Source organism: Syngnathus scovelli, chromosome 2 (assembly GCF_024217435.2).
Source record: "Syngnathus scovelli strain Florida chromosome 2, RoL_Ssco_1.2, whole genome shotgun sequence".
In the NCBI taxonomy this organism is placed as follows: domain Eukaryota; kingdom Metazoa; phylum Chordata; class Actinopteri; order Syngnathiformes; family Syngnathidae; genus Syngnathus; species Syngnathus scovelli.
In genome coordinates this window covers 3,004,284-3,026,461 of record NC_090848.1, presented here as the reverse complement: position 1 = coordinate 3,026,461, position 22,178 = coordinate 3,004,284, and the positions used below count along the sequence as shown (strand labels likewise).

The 22,178-nt window shown below is 47.1% G+C and overlaps 2 protein-coding genes across 5 annotated transcripts in view; one reads left to right on the top strand and one right to left on the bottom strand.

The window, feature by feature from the left end:
* Positions 1–399: 399 nt before the first annotated feature.
* Positions 400–20,968, top strand: fmnl3 (formin-like 3). 3 transcript variants are annotated; one of them, XM_068653106.1, is made up of 26 exons: positions 400–857; positions 7,639–7,722; positions 7,796–7,876; positions 7,957–8,033; positions 9,981–10,064; positions 10,367–10,516; positions 10,681–10,789; positions 10,883–10,959; positions 11,036–11,129; positions 11,718–11,792; positions 11,861–11,971; positions 12,035–12,184; positions 12,653–12,754; positions 12,909–13,272; positions 13,348–13,437; positions 13,512–13,636; positions 13,717–13,919; positions 14,423–14,726; positions 14,791–14,871; positions 14,951–15,080; positions 15,146–15,306; positions 15,381–15,482; positions 15,969–16,061; positions 16,143–16,266; positions 16,893–17,006; positions 18,089–20,968. In XM_068653106.1, the coding sequence occupies exons 1-25, from the start codon at positions 744–746 to the stop codon at positions 16,982–16,984; spliced, it is 3,177 nt and encodes a 1,058-aa protein (XP_068509207.1). In that variant the 5' UTR covers positions 400–743; the 3' UTR covers positions 16,985–17,006; positions 18,089–20,968. The 3 variants fall into 3 exon arrangements, with proteins under 3 accessions (XP_068509207.1, XP_068509212.1, XP_068509211.1); XM_068653111.1 differs by lacking the exon at positions 10,367–10,516; XM_068653110.1 differs by lacking the exon at positions 16,893–17,006.
* LOC125989412 (low-density lipoprotein receptor-related protein 1) overlaps positions 20,524–22,178 on the bottom strand; it is a 45,913-nt gene continuing 44,258 nt past the window's right edge. For both annotated transcript variants that reach the window (XM_049755772.1, XM_049755773.1), the window contains one exon: positions 20,524–21,754. In XM_049755772.1, coding sequence (XP_049611729.1) covers positions 21,617–21,754 — 138 coding nt within the window. In that variant the 3' untranslated portion in view covers positions 20,524–21,616. The remainder of the gene's footprint in view (positions 21,755–22,178) is intronic.

Here is a 22,178-nt window from a genome sequence, read left to right as displayed (position 1 = left end):
ATATATATATATATAACCAAAAAAGAAACTATAAATCATATTCACATGCCTGAAAAGGAGTGGGAAGAAGTATAACTTAAAAGTTTTTGCTTTATGTGTATAGCGCATTTTTGTAATTCATAAATAATATAAATATTAATATTAATAAATATATAAAGTTGTATTGGCTTTTGCCTTGGACCCTCTCCCCAAATGACAAATATGCCCCTGTGTAAAATGAATTAAAAAAAATAGTGTTCCTTCGCGTGTATCGGGGGTTTACTGTATTCCCGGCAGTAATCTTAAATGACCACCAGAGGGAGCCAACTACCCATCTATTCGTGTACATCTTCTCCAGGGACTGTTTCCTCCAGATGCTGCACCCCGGGGGCGTGTCCTACATCAGAAGCCCCGCCCACTATGAGCAGCCGAATCAGGATCACACAAGAATAATGAATGGAAACGCGTCGGAGCCAAGAAAGAAAGTCCAGCAGCAACTTCTCGAGTAGCGATTTTGAAAGTTAGACGCGAAAGGAAAAGCAGAAAGTCGGGACCGTGGCGGAAAGAAGAGCGGACTGGACCGGCCGGAATAAATGGCATTTGGACTTAGAAAAGCGAGACTACCGCACTGTCACTTTTTACATGGACGAAGTGGATCCTTTGAATTCTTACGTTGATCACGTCACTGGAATATTTGGGAGATCTGGATTGGATTAACTTGAAACACTTTTGTGACGAGTATAATTACGAAGATACGAAGAAAAATGGGGAATATTGAAAGTGTGGACGGCCAGTCGGAGATGAAGCATCACATTCTGCCTCTGAAGGTGCCAATGCCGGACCCCACCGAGCTGGAGGAGAAGTTCGCCATCGTTTTGGTGAGTTTCTTGTGCTTCATCTAACAAACACATGTTACAATTTGTAGCTAAACGCACATGTGTATCTCACTAGACTTTTTTTAATCCAAAAAGTGGCTAATGAAATAAAATAAATACTTTCTAAATGCTCAAGAGTTTGGATTTGAAATGAGACCTGTGTTGGCCCGCCCCTCAAACGCCTGATGTAGACCCCCCCCCCCTGGAGTTCTTTTGTCTCCCCCAAAAGTCAGACAACTCAGCATTTGGCTGAACGCAGCACGGCACAAACGGATTGACTTTTTTTATTTTCATTTTTTAAAATATAATCGAAACGTGTTAAACGAGAACATCACTGCATTCTGTGATTCGACTGCAGACTAAACGTAAAAACATTTCCTCGCACACACACACACACACACTAAAGTTGAGCTCTTGTCCCGATGAGCATTGAGTCAACACCCACTTGTTGTGTCAAGTGACCCTGTCATCCATTCCATTGTGATGTTTTCGGGCCTTTCCAAAATCAAAACACCTCACCCCCACACACACTCACGCACTTTTGGTTCCCCCTGAAGTGATCTTATTTTAATCTTATGACATTTCCACGGTGGTTCCCCCTTTCAAGACAGCGACAACAACTTTTCTTAATTGACTGACTTCATAAACTATCTGTTTTGAGATTATATTTGAATTAATCTAAGGAGATAATCTAAGGAGACACCTTTTGTGTCTTGCGCAACTTTTTTCTGATGCTAAGATGACTTGACAGTGTGACACAACAACAACAGCGTCATTGCTCGAGTCATGACTGTACTTGACGACAAAGAGTCCGACCGTGGCGGCGGCGGCGGCCTTCAGACACATCTTGAAACGGTCTCCTTTGTCACCAAAGTCGACTGGCGAGCGCAAGTGAAATCCTTCACTGTTATTATGTGCAGCCACGCGGGGAAGATTTCCAGGCGAGAAGGCGGCAGACTCAACATGTCTCTCGTGTTTCTCCACCCCGCTGCCGACTTTAGCGACACGTTTCCTTAACTTTGTGGGAAAGCACAACAAGCTTATCAAACTCGCCAGATAACGTCGGTCGGGAGGACGACAAGGTCGAGGTTCTTTCATCTGGCGCTGACTTTGGGACTTTTTTTCCACTTCAACCAAAATAGTCTAAATTTAGCCGATTGCTTCCCGCTGTATATTTTTGTAGCTGGCATCAAAGCGGCTGCATGAAGTTCATCAAAGTGTGTTTTGACTTTGGCCCTTTCTCCCCCTGCACTGGCCCAAAGAAGACCCGGAAGACCTCACCGCTCACACTTTGTGGGACCCAACCATTTTCCAAACTCAAGCAGGTCTTCCCGTTTTGAATTGTGACCCCTGACCCCTTTTGCATATTCAGGACCTAAACCGCCGAACGTTCAAGTCTCCACTGCAGCTGACTGTTTTACTCAGATGTTCTCCTCAGTTCCGCCATCCATCCCTTGCTTGATCTTCCTCACATCCTGAATTGAAACTCAATCCGCGTGCGGCTCATTCGGCGTTTCCTGGCCGTGCATTCCGATACTAGAGGGTGGCACTTGGAAAGGTGCACGTCTGGCACCGGGGTCGGCTGGAATTCCTGCGGTCTGGTCGGGAGAACGAGCCTTGAAGTGCGTCTACCACTCTTCTCCGCGCTAATGACTTTACCAACTTTTTTTTCTCCCTTTCCTTTCTATTGGAGCAGCGGTGCACATCTTGGCCCGTTTTCTGCGGGAGCTCCATGGGAAAAAAATTTCGCTTGCCGTCTGGTCTGGAGATCCTCCTAAGTGACTCCAGTAGCGGCTGACATCCAGTTGCATCATCCGCACCACGGCGACCATGACTCACTCACTCGTTCGCCGCTTCTTCAAATCCGAAGAACCCTGCCCCGTTCGATACGTGCAACTAATGAAGTCAAGATGCGAGAAGTGTTTACTGAGCCTAAAACCTCCATTAGTGTTATTTATTACCACTTCTGCTCATCTTCTCTGCCAGTTGAGCTACATCTGGCTCAGGCACCCACCGCCGAGTTCTCGGAGGAAGCGGGGGATTACTGTTCAGTCTGGCTTTTAGCCGTCCACCTGGCGGTACCAGGCCCCTCGGGGTATCATTTCACTTAGGGCCGCTTTTTATGGGCCCTTTTTTAGTGCTTCTGTAATTCTGTTTTTTGAAAGCAGAGGTCAAGTGGCCAAATGAGCAGATACAACATGTGTGCAATTATCAAACATGTGTGGCGGGCGGCGTGTGCAAGCTCGGAGATTTGACATGATACTTGCTTGTGTGTGTGGGGGTGCATATGTGTCAAGCCGCAAAAATACATGCGCAGGAAGCCGAAGAATTGCAGATTTGCGCCTCAGCACAATGGCGGCTCTGTCAGTCAGTGTTGTTTGAGAGAGGGAGCCCCTTTTGTGCCCCTAAGCACTCATTTTTTTAATTTTTCCAACCGAGTTCAGACCGCAAGTTTATTTCTCGCAGTCTTTATCTCATAGCTCCTCTTTTGAATTACTAGGCTTCCATCCCAATAAAGTATTTCTCTGCGTCTGATCTATGTTTTTTTTTTTTTTTTCTAAAATGGGCAGCCTTTCAAAGAGCGTACCTGCATTCCTGACATTTTTGTGAATATCGTCCGTCGGACTCACGCTGGCGCGCGCACGAGAACAAACAGGATGTCGGCCTCACAGGAATGAAGGAAAACTTCCTGTGTCGGATCCATGAGAAATCCCTACGGTTATTTTTAACTCATTTCCTTAAGCTTTTTGTTCACGCTTCTGAGATTTTTTGGCCGGACGATTGATTAAAGGCCTCTCGCCAAAGTGCCTTTCGGGTTCACTTGCAGTACGCGCAGAGCTGCGAGAAGATCTGGCTCCGTCTAGGCCGACGGCTCCATATTTGATTCTTATGATGGTAACAGACGTGAAATCATTTTTGCTCAAGCAGCGAGTCCAGAATTTTTTTTTTTTTAAAAAGGCGACGAGGTGTGGCATCCCTCGGGAGCATCAGCTTTGGTCCCCCCGTCATCGAGTTCACGTTACCGCTTCAAAAGAGCCGTCGCCCGATCTGATCGGATCGGATGTCTGCGATCGGGCTGGTGTTTTCTCCCACTCTCAGCTTTTACCTGGCCGCTCCAAAAAAGCACCCACGATTCTTTTGCGCATTGTGCCAAGCAAGGCACGCGCGTCCGCATCTTTCGACGTCACTTTGTGATTTGCTGCCGTGTTCAGGAAGGCAAAGCGCTCGCTCCATTGTCTTTCCACAGCCGTCCGGCAAAAAAAAAAAAAAAAAAGTCCAACAATGAATAAAAAGCCAGCGGCATGTCGTGCGTTGTGTGACGTCATTCCGACGAGTCACCGGAACGCATTGTTTCCAGAAACGTGAAAAAGCGTTTGTCATCGTCGCTTTCTACTATTTTTGTCTACTTTCTGTTTTCTAACATTCATTTCCAGCTGAACTTCATCCAGGCAAGCCTGGCACAGCTCGATTACGGTTTTCTCTTATTTGGACAGCCTAAAAATATGCTCTGTGAGCGGAGTACATATTCATTCTGTTTTCTTTGCCTCCACTGCTTGACAGGAATCAGCTCGGATTTTCTGTGTGGGTCACAAGTTGTGATTAGTGTCTTACTTCTACAGAAATCTTCTATTTGTCTCTTTTTGTATTCAGACCAATTGGCCAAGACATTTTTTGTTCATGTCACAAAACAAAGCGTCATCAAAAACTGAAATGGTCCGTGTGTTGTCTGCTGTGATTTTTCTTTTTAAATCTAGATGTTCGCTGAGCTCCCGGTCTTAAGCTGAGGTCCTTGATCCACCTTCCAGTAGTTTCCGGGACCCCACCCTGACGTTGTCTGGGCCAAATCGGGCCTGTCTGGGTCCGCTGTGCGGCCGCCCACTCTTTTCCCTCCAAGCTGATGACAACCGTGTCTCGTCTGTGAGAAACCGATAAAGCAGCCACTATAAAAACATCGCAAGAGTGGCCAAGCACCAAAAAAAGATGGAGAGCTACCGACGGTCATCAACGCTCCTATTCGAGCGTAAAGTAAAGAATGCTCGTGTAGGAAAACGTGATCTTTTCCAGCGCTCTCTCCAGCGGGAGTTGAAGGTCATAAAGTCGGCTCAGGCGAGGTCGTAAATCAGCTCGGATTAGGGCAGATGGATTTGCTCAACCCGCTCGCCAGTTGGCCATTTGGGCTGCAGTGCTCATTTGAGCGGGATTGCATCTCCTCAACCTTCAGGTGGTCGCCCTCAACTGTTCCTTGGCCACAAACGGTTCTTCCAAAAAGATGTTTATTGCCACTCCTAGTTGGACGTTTGCTGCCCACCTAAACATAAAACAAAGGAAATTACAGGTTGTGTATTTCAAATAACAACATCGCTTCCTTTCAGGAAAGTCTGTTTTGCCAAGAAACAATCCAAGATGTCAAAAGCATCCCGAACTAGAGAAGGAAGAGACCAGAGCACAAAGGGGGCGGAGCTTATTTTTTTATTGAACACTTGGTAGGCAGCCGTGGTTGTTTTTTTTTTTTTAACGTGTCCTACAAACAAAATTGAGCAGATAATTCCCACCACATGGCATGCGGAACAAATTATGGACAAATATGATTGAAAATAGCAAAAAATGTCAGATGAGGCCGCATTAAAAAAGTGTCGCCGTCTCCCGAGCCGTGGAACAAGATAACGTCGCTCTCTCATCAAACCAGTCGAGCAGCTTGCGGGAGAAAATCAGCGACCCTGCCCACCAGCTATTGTTGTTATCCATTTTCTAGAAGGACGAAAAAAAAAAGTCTCAAATGTCAAAGGATGGGAATGGCAAGGCACCAAATGAAAACAAAGCTTGGCTTTGAATGGAGGAGAAGACGTGGGCAGTAAGCGCCAAACGTGTTTCACATTTCGGTAGTATTTGAGGCCTAAAATGGGGTTGGCCAGAAATAAAGCATCTCTGCTCGCTCCCTTGCTTCTTTTTTTTTTTTTTGCTTCTTCTAAACACAGGAAGTGCCGAGCGCTATCGCCGCAGGAGGAAGCAAAATCAAGTTAGCTACTAAATTCAGTTAGGCGCCTAAAATGAAGGAAATCTCCTCCCTGCTTTGTGACCTCTTTGTCTTTGCCTTTTTTGCAGCCATTTCAGCTGTTTTTGTGACTTTTTTTTTTCTTCATTGTGTTAAAAAAAGCCAGTTTACCCAATCGGTTCAGCACTGGATGCGATTTCCTGTCCCTGATTCGGAATTGGAAGCAGAAAAAAGGCCCGTTGCTCTTCGCCTGCGCTTTCGTACGCATGACTGGCTGAGAAAACGAGACAAACGGCTCGGCTGGGCTCCGGCGGGCCCGATGTCTGGATTTCAGAGACTTTGTTTTCTGTTCTTACGTAATCATCCAACAACAAGCCCATTCAGTGCAATTGACTGCAACTGTCATTGTACAAAAAGTCTCAGTTTCTATTTTTTTGCCAAAATAATGCTGATGATGTTCATTGTGATGGACACACCAAACCGGCCTTATATTAACGAAGCTCATAGATCGTAATGCAGATCAAAAGTAAGAAAAAATACCAAAAAGATGGAGGCAAGCAAGTCGGGATCACATGTACAAACATTCCTGGTGTAATTCTGCACATCTGCTTTGCATGTTGCCGCCCTCCTGCGTGGTTTTTGCTCAACACACTTTAGCATCGTGTAACATCTGTGGATTTGCTTCATTGGTAGCTTCCACACATTTTTTTTCTTTTAGCCGGAACCGTTTAGTTTTATATTTGAATTTGGAGCCGTTTTACAGTTACGTACAAGATGTTAAAGCTTGTATTACCAACAAACGAAAATTGCAATAATAATCAGAATCATTTTTTGAAATGTATATCTCCAGAAATTAGCGTTAAATCTGCGTCTTACGGCTGTTTGGATGTGCAAGTGTTGCAAATGAGTACCAAAGATGCTGTGAAGAGGAAGTCCTTCTTGTGGCCGAATGTGAAACTAGCAAGCTAGCTCTCATGTGTTTTTCTTTTTTATTTCAAATATCTTTGCTTAACTAGAACTGGTCATTTTTTGTGTCTTTCAGTGGTGTGTAGAGGAATTCCTTGTTGTAGTCGAATGCTTAAACTAGCAAGCTAGCTCTCATACGTTTTTCTTTTTCCATTTCTGCTGGTTGTTTTTTGCGTCTTTCGGTGCTGTTGTGGCCGCATGCTAAACTAGCAAGCTAGCTCTCATACGTCACACCATGACTTGGGAACTTAAAACGTTTTGTAACAGATTTGAGAGCAGTTTGAGTTTAAAAGTGGCGGCCTTCTGTTGTTTTAAGTGCAGGATGAGATGACAGCACTAGGCCGCCGTTGTGGTTGCGGTGTTTGGAGGCCAAGCAAGAGTGCTAGCTAGGGTGCTGAATGTCAACACAGGAAGTGAGATCATCACCAAAGTCCCCCAAATTTAAACTGGGCTCTGACGTGGGTAGCACTGTGGAGTTTCTGCCACCCACTCAGTCGTTACGGATTGTGAAATGAACACACACATTTGCTGTTGGATTTAAAAACAAGTGTCAGTGTTCCGTGCATTTCGCTCACCGCTGAGGCTCATCAAATAGCAGCCTTGGTGTTTTAAACACAAACACGTAAACATCGAATTGTCTTCTAAATCTGCTCATGTAAGCGAAACACTTACAGCCCAGTTTTTTATTTGATCTTTGTCACTCATAACCATTCATTGTGCCAGATGTTGCGCTGAAACATATTTTTTTTTTTTTTCAGAACTCTATGAACCTACCAGACGTTGCGTTGACCCACGTAAAAATGTTTTATGCATTATTTTTTTCAGAACTCTATGAACCTGCCTCCAGACAAAGCCCGGCTCCTCAGGCAGTACGACAATGAGAAGAAGTGGGACCTGATTTGCGACCAGGTATGCTGGCCTCAACTTATCACGTCTTCTCTTCAACAACAAAAAAAAAGAGTTCATCTTGTTTGGCCTACAGGAAAGGTTTCAAGTGAAGAATCCACCTCACACTTACATCCAGAAAATCCGCGGCTACTTAGACCCCGGCGTCACCAGAAAGGTCACCAACTCTCGCCATGAACTGCAAAGCGTCTCATGGGTGTATGTAAACAAACACTCTGCTCTCCTTGTGTCTCGCAGAAGTTCCGCAGGAGAGTACAAGAGTCTACCAAAGTCTTAAGGGAGCTGGAGATCTCTTTGAGGACAAACCACATTGGGCAAGTGTTCATTTTCCTGCTCTCCATCTGTTTGTGAGTGTCTGAAGGAAAAGCTGGCATTGTTTGTCCCCGGATGGCCCTCCCATTGTTTGGAGTTGCCAAGCTCCGCAGCTCCACTGGATGTGGCCGAGCCTCCCGATGCCCAGATGGTAGCCATTGTGCCGTCGCGTCCGCTCCCCCATCGAGTGCTTAACAGGAAGCTTTGTTGTGTACGCTGGCCTGGCCGGCTGGCCGACTTTTAAATGGAAAAACACGTGCGTGGATACTTGGAAGTTGACACCTTTTGCTCAGCAAGCAGAATCTATTGTGATGTTATGACATCACAGCTTTTCAAAGCTACATTCATAAAACCCTGTGCAGCACAAAAAAAAAAAAAAAACAATGTGAAAGACAGGCCACAAATGGACCTCGGGCTGTAGTTTGGACAGTGATGAATGAAGCTATTTGAACACAAGTTGTGCAGCACCACATGTGGACAGACAGTATAAGCCAACAGTCCTCAACCACCAGGCGGCGGACCGATACCGGTCCATGGATCATTTGGTACCGGACTGTACAAAAAATAATAAACAATGAATTATTTTACACCTGGGAGACCTGTAAATAACACAACATTACTCATGTTATGTTGTTGGCGCGATGTTTTGAGGATGTTGCAAGTTAAGTTGCACAGGAATACACAGTGGATTCACGTTTATTTAATAATCAACGTTTATTATATTATAACGTAAATGATGGTGTTTATTGGTGACGTACTTCCGTGTTGTTCTGCTATACGATTGGCTAGAAAGACGGTGACGTGGAAGATTGTGATTGGTTTGTTTTGCGGAAATGGAATAGTCGAAACACGGACGATTTTTGCGAAGAAAGCTTCCATAAACAATGTGTAATCGGTATTTAGTTGATTTATTGATGCTATTTTTTATCGATCCATTTGATTTTGATTTTCTAGAATTGTTTTTAGAAGTTTTCGTCGCAAAAATCGTGACGTCATCGAACACCGGTCCGCGAAAATATTGGCTGACATTAATGCGGTCCATGGTGCTAAAACGCGAAGTTTATATTAAGACACGTTTTAATCGGGGATTTCTTGTTCCAAACGAGCCCTGTTTTTAGTTTTATTTTACAAATCTTAAAACACTGGATTACGAGACTGCTATGCAATTAGGAAAAAAGATTTGCCATCTGGTGCGACGCTGCCCTTTGCTGTAAATGTCAAATTGCCGCTGTTTTAAAGACGGATTCAACTTTTCCAGAGCGTTTGTGTGACTAAAAGGGGGAAGAAAAGAAAAAAAAATCTTTCAATGGATTTCCCAGAAGAGGAATAAGGTGGGATCGTTTTCAGGAGAATGGCGAGCGTGCTTTATTGCAACGTCTGAGTTTTATTCCTGCCACGGCCAAGAAAATAGGAGCTCGCCGCAGTAGGGTGGGGGGGCGACGAAGGGGTCACGGTTGGGGTGGGGGGGGGGGGTGTCTGGTTAGTAGACAGGAAAGCAATGATCATGGGCGCCTCCTCAGAAGCAGCCCGCCTCTTTCCCCTTCACCTCAACTGCTTTGTTGGTTTCCTCTGTTGCAGGGTTGGCCTTCCTCCATCCCTCCCTCCCTCCCTTTCCCTTTTCCTGCCGCTTGCCTTCCTGTCCATCTCAAGCAATCATTCAAAAAAGACACATTCCTCTCTGATTCAACCGCAAACCTCGTGTTTGACGAAGAAAATCCCCAACTGATACTCCCTTCACGTGTTTTTCTTCCACGTCGTGTTTTCAGTTTCCGTACAAATGTCCTTCTTTGCTTTCCGTTCCGTCTTTTCCTTTCCCCCTTCACTTGTGACAAAATTCTTGTACGATCGTATCAAAGTGATGTTCTCCAGTGAGCCCAACAAATCTTCTGCTTTGCACTCCCATCCAAAGGTGTGAACGCTAAGGGTATTTCCCTCCTCCCGCATCATAGGTGGGTCCGGGAGTTCCTCAACGATGAGAACAGAGGTCTTGACGTCTTGGTGGAGTACCTCTCCTTTGCCCAGTGCGCTGTCATGTGAGTATTTTTTCTAAAAGGAAGCGGGTGGAGCTGCGGCCGCTGAGTTGGCACGTCCCGCAGAGTTGCTTGTGCATCCCAAACGCGTTCTTTGGATGTGTCGCTTGACCTTCGGCAAGCTGGATGACGTTACGGTTGAAGCTTAAGCGCAATGAGCGCCATTTTCTTTGCTGAGCTTTCTCATGCGGCTGTGTGATGCTCTTGCCATAACGCTCACCTCGCTCCCCTTAACCTGACCCCTCCCCCCCTCCCCCACCTGCATCTGCTCTACGCCTCTCTATCCGCCTACGCGTGTGGCCCAGGTTGGATTTTGAGGGGCTGGAGAATGGCGAGGATGGCGGCTTCTTGGACAAGGCCAAATCTTGGAGCAGGTCCATCGAGGATTTGCATCAGATGAGCTCTCAGCCCTTCTGCAACACGCTGGTGCGCTCGGCCCGCCAGTCTGTCCTCCGGTATGTATCGCTGAGCTGTCCGCTGTTACCTGTTGACGACTTGCCCGTGTCCTGCTCGCCCGCCTGCCCTAATGGCCGCCGTGGACATGCTAGTGCTGATGCTATCTGGCCGATGTGAAGAAAGGTCACAGTGGACGAGGGCTAACTTTACCCACCTGTTGCAGCTACGGCTCGCTCTCCGGCAGCAAAACCATCAAGAACTCGAGACTCGTCAGCCAGAAGGATGACGTGCACGTGTGCATCTTATGCTTGCGAGCCATCATGAACTACCAGGTGCTTCCTGCGTTCCACTTCCTCCATGCTGCATCTGGCCCACCGTTGCACTTTCACCACATCCTCTTGTCTGTCTCTCTGCTCTTCTCGCAGTACGGCTTCAACATGGTCATGTCTCACGCGCATGCGGTCAATGAAATCGCTCTCAGTTTGAACAACAAGAGCTCACGGTAAGAATCAGCAACATCTCAGCGTCCCCCAAAATGCACTTGAAGGTGACTTTGTGCGCCGTCCTGATACTTTTAGGACAAAGGCCTTGGTCTTGGAGCTGCTGGCTGCCGTGTGCCTGGTTCGAGGAGGTCACGAGATCATCCTGTCAGCGTTTGACAACTTCAAAGAGGTTCGCCAGCTTAGTCCGACATTTGGATTTTTACCTTTAGCAGCCTGATGTTGATTAAGTAGACCCCCCCCCCAAAAAAAAAGGGCAAATGAATTGCGGGAATGCAGGGCCGTCATGCAGCGATGAAAGTTGAGGAGCTCTGGGAGTTGTCACCTCCTCACAGGGTGGAGGGGAAGCCCTGTGGTGACCCCTCAGAGGTCACCAGATGTCAGACAAGAAAAATAAGCCTCAAGTCCCCGATGAGGACTGCACATTCTTAACGGACGGGCATCTTCCTGATCAGAATTCCAGAAGGAGGGGGAGAAAGCCAGCCGCTCGTCAAAACAAGATCTTAAATTGGGGCTTTGTTATTTATTTACAGTGTCAGCTCTTTTTTTTTTTATTTTTTTTTTATTAGGACCGAAAAAGAATTTGCTGGGAAAACATGCCATTGTTTGTTTATCCCCTCCATTTGGTATTTTTGGTCGATATTCTTTGCCCTGCCGTGACTGCTGACGATGAGAAGAAGTTGTTTGAAACCAAAATCAGACCTTGGGCCATTTTCCGATATTATTCAAATCCAAATCATTCAACGTTTGTGCTTTTCAGGTGTGTAAGGAGAAGCATCGTTTTGAACGGCTGATGGATTTCTTCCGTAGCGAGGAGGGCAACATCGACTTCATGGTAAGCGGCGCCGCTTTGCGTCTTTTGCTACCCGCCGCCAAAACGTCAACGTGTCTTTTGGTGCCCAGGTGGCTTGCATGCAGTTCATCAACATCGTGGTCCACTCGGTGGAGGACATGAACTTCCGAGTTCACCTGCAGTTTGAATTCACCAAGCTAGGACTGGATGACTACCTGGAGGTAAAACTATCAGAGGAGATCACCCTGGAGACCGTGACGTGACGTGATGTTCCCCTCCATCAGAAATGTAAACACACCGAGAGCGACAAGCTATCGGTGCAGATCCAGGCTTACCTGGACAACGTGTTTGACGTGGGCGGCCTGCTGGAAGATGCCGAGACCAAGAACGCGGCGCTGGAAAAGGTGGAGGAACTTGAGGAGCACCTGTCTCATGTAAGTGCGGAGCTGACCACCCGATCTGTGTGCAACCTAATGTTGCTAATGCTAATATTATCATTCTCTGTGGTTCATACACGGTTTATGGAGAAGTTTGGAATGCACCTAACAATCCCAGTATTGTTCTCACGCTGGCTCCTTCCATCTTTGCATCCCACGCTGCCTTGTAACGAGCATGGAAAATCTCGTAGGCAGCCCTGACATCATGGTCGGAATTTCATCACAAACGCTCTCAGGAATGATGAGGGAGGATAAGGGAGGAGCAATTCCAGCGCAACATGTGCGTTCTCCATATTGACAATAAGAGCTGCGTCACGTGCTTGCTGCATCGTGCCGCATCATGCTGCCGCCGGGCGGTATCATATTTCTCCTCGAGGATGCGCCGTGTAAATGGGAGCGGATACGGCAGGCGAACATCTCGCTGCTGCTGCGGTGAAGGTGGAATTCACCTCCTCTCTTTGCCAGGTGACGGAGAAGCTTCTGGAGGTTGAGAATGAAACCATGATGAAAGTGGCTGACTTGGAGAAGATCCTCCTCCAGAAGGATAAAGATCTTCAAGCAATTCGGGTAAGCCAGAGGGAGGAGCCTCAGGTGGCATGTCTTGATTTCAGAAGCTTTGAACTCAATCAGTATGATGGCAAATTAGGCAGGAAGCAGGATGTTTTTTCAGCTTGTGAAATCACGCTCCTGTGCTCTACGTCGCCCCCCTGTGGCGGTTTAGGAGACATACGAGTCGACCAACACGCAAGTCACCACCTTGAGGAGGGTACTGAAGGAGAAGGACGCCGCCTTCCAGAGGCACTTCAACATTGAGAGGCGGCTGTTGGAGCTGGAGCAGCAAGGCACCATCCGCCTGCACAAGAAGCCCGATGGAGATATCGCCATCGAACCGCTCGGCGTCAGGGGCGATGGGGCTGGCACCGGCCTCGCCATCCCCCTCGCCGACTTCGGGTCGCTACCTTTGGCCTCGGCGGCAGCCGCATCCGACCCGGGGCTACTCGATTCCAGTTTGCCTCCAGCCAGTGAAGCTCCGCCCCCGCCGCCTCCACCACCTCCGCCTCCTCCTCCACTTCCTTCGACCACAAGTGAGCCTCCACGCATTTTGTGGGCTTCTACTTTCACTTCTCCATAATAATATTTTCACTCCTGATTTCCTCCAGGTACACCACCACCACCTCCTCCTCCACCTCCTCTGGCTCCTCCTCTGCCTGACGCTTCTCCTTCTGTCATCCTGAGCGTGGGTCTCTCCGGTGAGAGCACTTTTTTTTGCTCATCTGGACCACAACTCTCGACTGTGGCGTCAAACTCGGTCGCTTTGTTGCAGCTATCCGAATCAAGAAGCCCATCAAGACAAAGTTCCGCCTACCTGTGTTTAACTGGACCGCCCTGAAGCCCAATCAGATCAACGGAACCGTGTTCAATGAGATCGATGACGAACGGGTGCTGGAGGTACAGCGAGCGAGCGGCTGGCCGTATTTGCCGATTGGCTTCCTCAGGAGTTGACTTTGTGACCGATGTCCTGTGTGCAGGAACTGGATTTGGAGAGGTTCGAGGATCTCTTTAAAACCCGTGCACAGGGTCCCATTGTGGATCTGTCATGCACAAAAAGCAAAGTGGCTCAGAAGGCGGTGAACAAAGTCACGCTGCTGGACGCTAATCGCTCCAAGAACTTGGCCATCACGCTGAGGAAGGCAAACAAGAGCACAGAGGAGATCTGCAAAGCCATAGAGAAGTATTCAACCCATACCTTTCGTCTTTTCAAAGGAATTCCGACATTTGTTTTCAAATTCATGACACGTTTGAGATCATTGCTAAGAATGAAGTGGTTAGCCGCGGTGGGATAAACTATTTCAGTTTTCCTGATTTAGTTTTTGTCACCAAAACGTGGTCCAGTGACGCACTTGAGCCCCACCTAGCATAAGTCATCACCTCCTCCACTACATCCAAACTTGAGTGTTTATGTTAGCATCTACGGTGATCCGTTCAAATTGACAAACGCTAGCTAGCTGGATAGCGAGCTAGCTAGCCCTAACTGCATTTGGGTAGCTAGCTAGCCTTAATTGGCTAGCTAGCCAGCTAGTTATCCTGAAAATACATCTTCCATTTCCATATTATGCTGAAGTGGATGCTTTAGAGTGCCTCGTTGTCACTCGTGAGAAAAAGAAAAACCCCGTGGTGGGATTTGGTTCAACCTTTAAGGCTCAAACATGTTACATTTTGCTAATGTCTGCCTAGATTCGACCTGAAGGCCTTACCGGTGGACTTTGTGGAGTGTCTAATGCGCTTCCTGCCCACGGAAGCAGAGGTCAAAGTTCTTCGTCAGTACGAACGCGAGCGCCGTCCGCTGGAGCAGCTGGCCGAGGAGGATCGTTTCATGCTCGCGTTCAGCAAAATCGAGAGACTCACGCAGAGGATGAACATCATCACCTTTGTGGGCAACTTTGCCGACAACGTGGGGCTCCTCACGCCGCAACTCAACGCCATCATCGCCGCTTCCGGCTCGGTCAAATCCTCGCCGAAGTTAAAACGAATGCTCGAGGTTGGTTTTTGGAAGCGCTTCCAAACGGGAGCTCCTTGCTTTAACTCTTCTGCTGGACTTTCAGATCATCTTAGCCTTGGGCAACTATATGAATAGCAGTAAGCGAGGCTGCGTTTACGGCTTCAAATTGCAAAGTCTCGATCTGGTGAGGAAAGTCGGCGAGCGCTCGCTCTTATTTCTCGTCTCGTCCTCCTAACCTGGATGGTTTTGTTTTTCCCGCGCAGTTGCTGGACACCAAGTCGACCGACAGGAAAATAACGCTGCTCCACTACATCGCTCTCATCGTGAAGGAGAAATACGTGGAGCTGGCCAACTTCTACAATGAACTGAACTTTGTGGATAAAGCCGCAGCAGGTGAGGGAGCTCGCGTGCTGGCCGTTTTTGGTGGGAAGCCGGCTCATTTCCTCATCTGCTCCAAGTGTCGCTGGAAAACGTTCTGCTGGACGTGCGGGAGCTGGGTAAAGGCATGGAGCTGATCCGGAGAGAATGCAGTCTCCACGACCACTCGGTCCTGAAGGCCTTTGTCCAGGCCAGTGAGACCCAGCTGGAGAAGCTGCAGCGGGACGCCAAAACAGCCGAGGTAGGAGATGCCGAGCCCGTGGCGCCAATCCGGCCTCACGCCAAACGACGGTGCTGTGCTCGTTCTGATCGTAGGAAGCCTTCAACAATGTGGTCAACTACTTTGGAGAGAGCGCCAAGACCACTCCACCGAGCGTCTTCTTCCCCGTCTTTGTGCGCTTCATCAAGGCCTACAAGGTGACGTCACACACATGGCAAGGAAAAGAACTTTTCAGGAAGCCCCCCCACCATCCCCCGACTCCCCCATCCCAGGCAGGCAGGCAGGCAGATTTGTGTGGGCCCCGCCCGGTCCGGTCCGAGGCCAAATAACAGGAAAGGCCAGCTGTTGGGCTGCAGCTGTGCTCTTTAGACGGCTTCTTCCCTCTGGTGGCTTCCTGACATTGTTCTCGCTCCAGATTGATGGGGTCCACTTGCGGAAATGTGCGGCACAAAGACTTGTGCGTATACGGCTCTGATAAAGCAATAGTTCGGGTACGTGGGCCCCTCGGAGTCTGCTTCCGGGCCACTTTCGAGTTATGAGTATAGTTAACGGAAAACAAATGGAAAATATTTTTGTCTATGAAATGCAATAAAATAAAAAAGGAGAGTTTATTTAAAAAAAAAAAAAACTAACTGGAAGGACATTTAAATTCATTTAAATTTTTCGTTACTCGTCTCTTTCAGGATGCCGTGGAGAACAACGAACAAAGGAAGAAGCAGGAGCAAGCCATGAGGGAAAAGTTACTGGCCCAGGAGGCCAAGCAGCACGAGCCCAAGGTGCGCACCACGCCCACCCGCCCGTCGCTGGCCAAAAAAAATGGTCCCGACTACAAGTGCCCGTCGCCGCTTGTGTTTCAGGTTCAGGCCCACAAAAAGAGGCAGCAGCAGCAGGAGCTGATCGCAGAGCTGCGCAAACGCCAGGCCAAAGACCACCGGCCCGTATACGAGGGCAAGGACGGCACCATCGAGGACATCATCACAGGTGGGCCGGCCCCCACCGTGGTGGTCCACTACTCGGCTCCTTTGAAATGCACCTTGTGCTATGTGGCGCGCGCCGAGCCCTGCCGTCTGGAATCCGACACGTAGCCAATTTCCAAGGCATTAAGATACGCCGAAATTCCAAATAGCTATCAGAGTTCAGGCAAAAAAAAAAAAAAAAAAAAAGCCTACCAGAACATCTAAACTTTCTCCAGACATGTATGCGTGCTGACTCAACACATGTACTGTGATAAGAGGGTGTGCGCACTTATGCAAGCACAGCTGTACATTTTTGCTTAACCTCTGGAAAAAAAAAAAGATGATTATTTTTGAATCGTGTTACAGGGTGAGAAAAGTTTGGAACGAATTAGCGTTTCAACAGGGGTGTGTAGACTTTTGGTTTACCAGAAGACGAAGCGGCGTTAGCCTCAGGGTTAGCGTGTGCACTAATTTTTGTTTTCCTGCTCCTAATGAATGAAAACTTGACATGTACGTAAGCCAACCTGGCAACCCGGCGCCAGCCGTCCGTCCATCCATCTCCCGGATGCCGCCCGCCCGCCCGCCGGCGCGAACGTGTTCCAGTGTTTGCCGTTCCCCGCTGATAAAGACATGTTCTCTCCCCCCTCCCAGTCCTGAAGAGCGTGCCCTTCACAGCCCGCACGGCTAAACGCGGCTCACGGTTCTTCTGTGAAGCCAACCTCTGCGATGACTCCAACTGCTAGCCCCTCCCCCTTTAACGCCAAGGTTGTCCAGGTGTCTCTTGTATGCCCCCCCCCCCCCCCCCTTCCCATCACTTTGCATGCAGCATGATCCTCGTCACTCCTCTCCATCCAACAGCCACTAACTTGGGCCGTCCTTTTATTTGTGAGAAGAGTCGGTCGGCCAAACCTCTTTGCGGGGAGCGCAAAGCGTACAAAAATGCTAAACCAAGCTAACGCCCTCGGAACGTAAATGGCGTAGCCCCGCCCCCGTCACGGCGAAGAGGTTTGGCTTCATAGGTTTTACTTTCTTTCATGAGACTAACTTTGCTGGTGTCGGTTTTCCCCGCTAACCGTGACTTCTCCGTTCCTCAACCACCCATTGTTTTTCATCTTCCCTTTCAGCTCAAATGAGGATTTTTGACAGTATTTCCTAAAAGGAGGGTAAGCAGGGAAGGGCCGAGCTGAGCTTTGTCCCGTCCGCCCGCTGCTTAAGTCGTGTCGGTCGCTTCAGTCCATCTCATATGACTCCGCCGCACAAACTCGCTTTCATTTAGACAAAAAAAGGCCGTCCATCACCCCTGGCCTTTCTCCGCCATCTTCATCATCATCATCCTCACCTGCTCCTTTATGTTGCATGTTGTCTAGTGTTCATTCAATGGTGTTTTGTCCCGTGTCGATTGTTGCCGTCCGCTCAACAGGCTCTCACAATGAATATATATTTTTTTATATTTAAAAATAATTCCAATCAAGGCAGAATATGCACGTTAACATCTCATCGTGTTGGTGTCCGTAAAGAACATGAGGACATTCAAAATCAATTCCAATAAAGTTGGGACAGCAAAATTTGGAGGAAGTCATGCGTGAGTTGTGTTGCGCCTGTTGACGGCTGATGTTATTAGTGCTCAACTGTGATTTTTTTTTTTTTGCTTTGGTTTCTTTCCGAAAAGCTTTGAATTTCAATAGACGTACGCAATCTGTTGACATCCAAGGCTTTCGGAATTTGTCCCTCGTGCAGCAAGCCATTGTGAGCAAAATAATAAACGGGAGGAATTTGGACCATCTAACGTTTGTCCACCCTCCCCTCCCCTCCCTCCCTTCCCTCCCCCTTCTCATGCCTACTCACAGATCTGCGAAACCAGCCTTACCTGCGAGCTGACGCCCTGATCCGGAACGGTTGGAAGAGACCCTAAACCACTTATTGATCACTTAAACCGCCTGCCTTCCTTTGCTATAACCTTCCTGGCCTTGTCGCCCGTGAGCCGGCCGGGGCTGTAAAAGAAAAGGGGGGAGGAGGGGTGGGGGGTCAGAATAAAGGCCTTGTTGTAGCTGGCTAATTTATTTATTTATAAAAGGCCTTTTTCCAGCCACTTTAAAAAAGTGAAGCACAAGAGTGAGCTCGCAAGCCGGTGAGAGGAGCTGATGGACTTGCATCTTTTTCGTCGACACGGGCGTCAATGATGAAGCAGCCATTGGGATATTTTTTTTTTTTCTTCAAAGACTTGCAGAAAAACACGCTTGCCGTTGCATGATGGATGCACACGGTGGTCTCTCAAGCCACAGGTCGGGGGTTCCAGCCCCCCCTGGTGGTGAGTCTGCCCTTGAGCAAGAAGAAGGAAGCGGGAGCGCCACCAAAAGTTGTTGCTTCAAATGTGCCTTTGTTGTTATGTCTTCATATTTGTATCATATTTGGAAGAATGTATTTCCATTGCCTATGTTGTCGCCTTATGACTCCAGATGCCAAAGAGCAGTTCTTTCACAATGCAGACGGATCCAAAAAGTAGACACTCTTGGACAGGGGTGTCGACCTTCAGTCCTCGGGGGCCACGTTCCAATATGTTTTCCAAGTAACCCTCGTTAAACACACCTGAGTGAAAAGATCAGTTCATTTTCATGTCCTCCAGGAGCTTAACTTTTGTCACAGGTGCATTTAACGAGGGAATCTTGGAAAACATGTTGGAACGCGGCCCCGAGGACTAGAGCTTGACTACTGTGACCTTTGACCATGATATTTCCCTAATAAAGTGGCCTGTTATTAAGTACACTTGAAAATGGCGGTGCACCTAATGGAGCGCTTAATGAGGGTCACTTGGAAAACATGTTGGAACGCGGCCCCGAGGACTAGAGCTTGACAGCTGTGACCTTTGACCATGATATTTCCCTAATAAAGTGGCCTGTTATGAGGTACACTTGAAAATGGCGGTATACCTAATGGAGTGTCCGTGTGATTCCCTCGTTAAGTGCACCTGCGTGACAAGTTTTAGCTCCTTCAGAACGTGAAAGAAGCTAAAAGTTTTCACGCACCTGCGCTTAACGAGGGTCACTTGGAAAACATGTTGGAACGCGGCCCTGAGGACTAGAGCTTGATACCTGTAACCTTTGACCATGATATTTCCCTAATAAAGTGGCCTGTTATTAAGTACACTTGAAAATGGAGGTGTACCTAATGGAGTGTCCGTGTCATTCACTCGTTAAGTGCAGGTGCGTGAAAACTTTTAGCTCCTTTTGAACGTGAAAGAAGCTAAAAGTTTTCACGCACCTGCGCTTAACGAGGGTCACTTGGAAAACATGTTGGAACGCGGCCCCAAGGACTAGAGCTTGATACCTGCGACCTTTGACCATAATATTTCCCTAATAAAGTGGCCTGTTATTAGGTACACTTGAAAATGGCGGTGTACCTAATGGAGTGTCCATGTGATTCCCTCGTTAAGCGCAGGTGCGTGAAAACTTTTAGCTCCTTTTGAACGTGAAAGAAGCTAAAAGTTTTCACGCACCTGCGCTTAACGAGGGTCACTTGGAAAACATGTTGGAACGTGGCCCAGAGGACTAGAGCTTGACACCTGTGACCTTTGACCATAATATTTCCCTAATAAAGTGGCCTGTTATTAGGTACACTTGAAAATGGCGGTGTACCTAATGGAGTGTCCGTGTCATTCCCTCGTTAAGTGCAGGTGCGTGAAAACTTTTAGCTCCTTTTGAACGTGAAAGAAGCTAAAAGTTTTCACGCACCTGCGCTTAACGAGGGTCACTTGGAAAACATGTTGGAACGCGGCCCCAAGGACTAGAGCTTGATACCTGTGACCTTTGACCGTGATATTTCCCTAATAAAGTGGCCTGTTATTAGGTACACTTGAAAATGGCGGTGTACCTAATGGAGTGTCCGTGTCATTCCCTCGTTAAGTGCAGGTGCGTGAAAACTTTTAGCTCCTTTTGAACGTGAAAGAAGCTAAAACTTTTCACGCACCTGGGCTTAACGAGGGTCACTTGGAAAACATGTTGGAACGCGGCCCTCGAGGACTGGAGTTTGTCACCCCTGCTTTCCCGTTTCTTTCAGTGGAAGTGATCCTTTTTTTTTTGACAATATATAAAGATGATCAATTAACGTACAATCAAATCAAGACATTTACTTGAAAAATGATCCTGCATCGATGATTTTCTGTGTAATAAAGAATGATGGATAAAAAGCTCCTTTTTATGATTAGTTTGTGAATCCCTAAATGATTTTTTTTGTTCCGTGTTTTGCGCCATCCCAGACGTCTTCAAATGACAGACATGAGTCACCATACAGTTCTACTATAAAAATCCATTTAATTTCTTATATCAAAAAGAAAGAGAATCATAATAACAATCAGATCCAAGTGGGTTTCTGCTAACAAATACACTTTTCCAACTCAATGATTGTTCTGATTGACATGGTCAGATGTTAAAAAAGAAAAAGAAAAATGAGAACACTGTTAAACGAAGGCTTTCCACATTTGTCTGACAAATTCAGGGCCCTGCCATCGAAGCAGCGCGAACATTCTCCAGACAGATGGTTAGCATTAGCAGCGCGGCGAAGGCTCAAACAAAAAGGAATGCTTATCGGGAAGCTGATCACTCTCCATCCTGGGAATGAACGAGGACCCGAATTAATTACACGTAATGATGAGGGAAAAAAAACAAACAGCCTTTTCCTCAGAATACAGTTGCGGTCAACACAGAAGGAATAAAAGCAAAAAAAAAAAAAAAGTCAACAATTGTCACAAAATTATTGTGTGTTTTAACATATGGTAAGTCTGCTGTCACCTTCTAGAACATAAATTGCCTCTTACAATAATCCAAGGCCACAGTGTTGATTCCAGATGTCTCATCCTGGAACATTACAATCATCAGCACTCATTCACTCATTCATTCATTCATTCACTCACACGTGACTTCCAGACTGCAAATTGTTACAAATATTCCCGGGTATACTTTCAAGACACTTTGTTAATAGCTTTGCAAGTATATACGTATATATATCACTATATCTGGTCTAGATGCAAATATATGGAAGTTTTGTGACGTAAAAGAATGTTGAGCTCGGATGCAAAAATAAAACATGAAAGCGACACGCACGTCTTTTCATCCGCAGCGGAAATGTTTCGCTCTTTGCCCGCGATACCATTCGTACAAAAATAATAGTCAGAAATGTTCCACGGAAATTTGCTCCTTCTTTTCTTTTTGCAGAGAGCAAACGTGAGAGAGCAGAAATGGAGGAAAAGTGGATGAAAGGGTTCCTTTTTTCCACACGGGAAGATTTGTTTGTTGGTGTCAAAGAACAAAATATAATACTGCAATCACTTAAAAAAGTAGTCCTTCATTTTATACATTTTATACAGTGTTCCTGATTTTTCTCTACGCCAGGGGGTCGCTCATGCTCTCGTCGCCTTGGGAAAGGAGCTCCTTCTTTTCATCCGTGCTGGCCAGGGAGTTGTTGCTGTTGTGGGCGCCCATGTAGAGGCTGGCGTACACGGGGTTGGTAAAGTTGGTAGGCTGCGGCGCACAAAACCACAAGAATTAGTCACGTGGGCAGCCAAGTCCATTTCTATGACTCTTGAAAAGTTAGCTGAAGTGGTGGTCTTTTTTTTTTTTTGCACTGTGCAGATATTCCCATTGTTAAGTGGATCAGTGATCATCATCATCATCATCATCATCATCATGATGATGAGGAGTGATACAGCTTTCAAACTAGGCTGAGGGTTTCAAACTCCAGTTAGGGTTTCAAACTAGGGTTAGGGTTTTGAAATAGGGTTTCAAACTAGGGTTAGGCTTTCAAGTAGTGTTTCATACTAGTGTTAGGGTTTAAAACCAAGGTTAGGGCTTCAAACTAGGGTTTAAAACCAAGGTTAGGGTTTCAAACTAGGGTTAAGGTCTTAAACTAGGATTTAAAACCAAGGTTAGGGTTTCAAACTAGGGT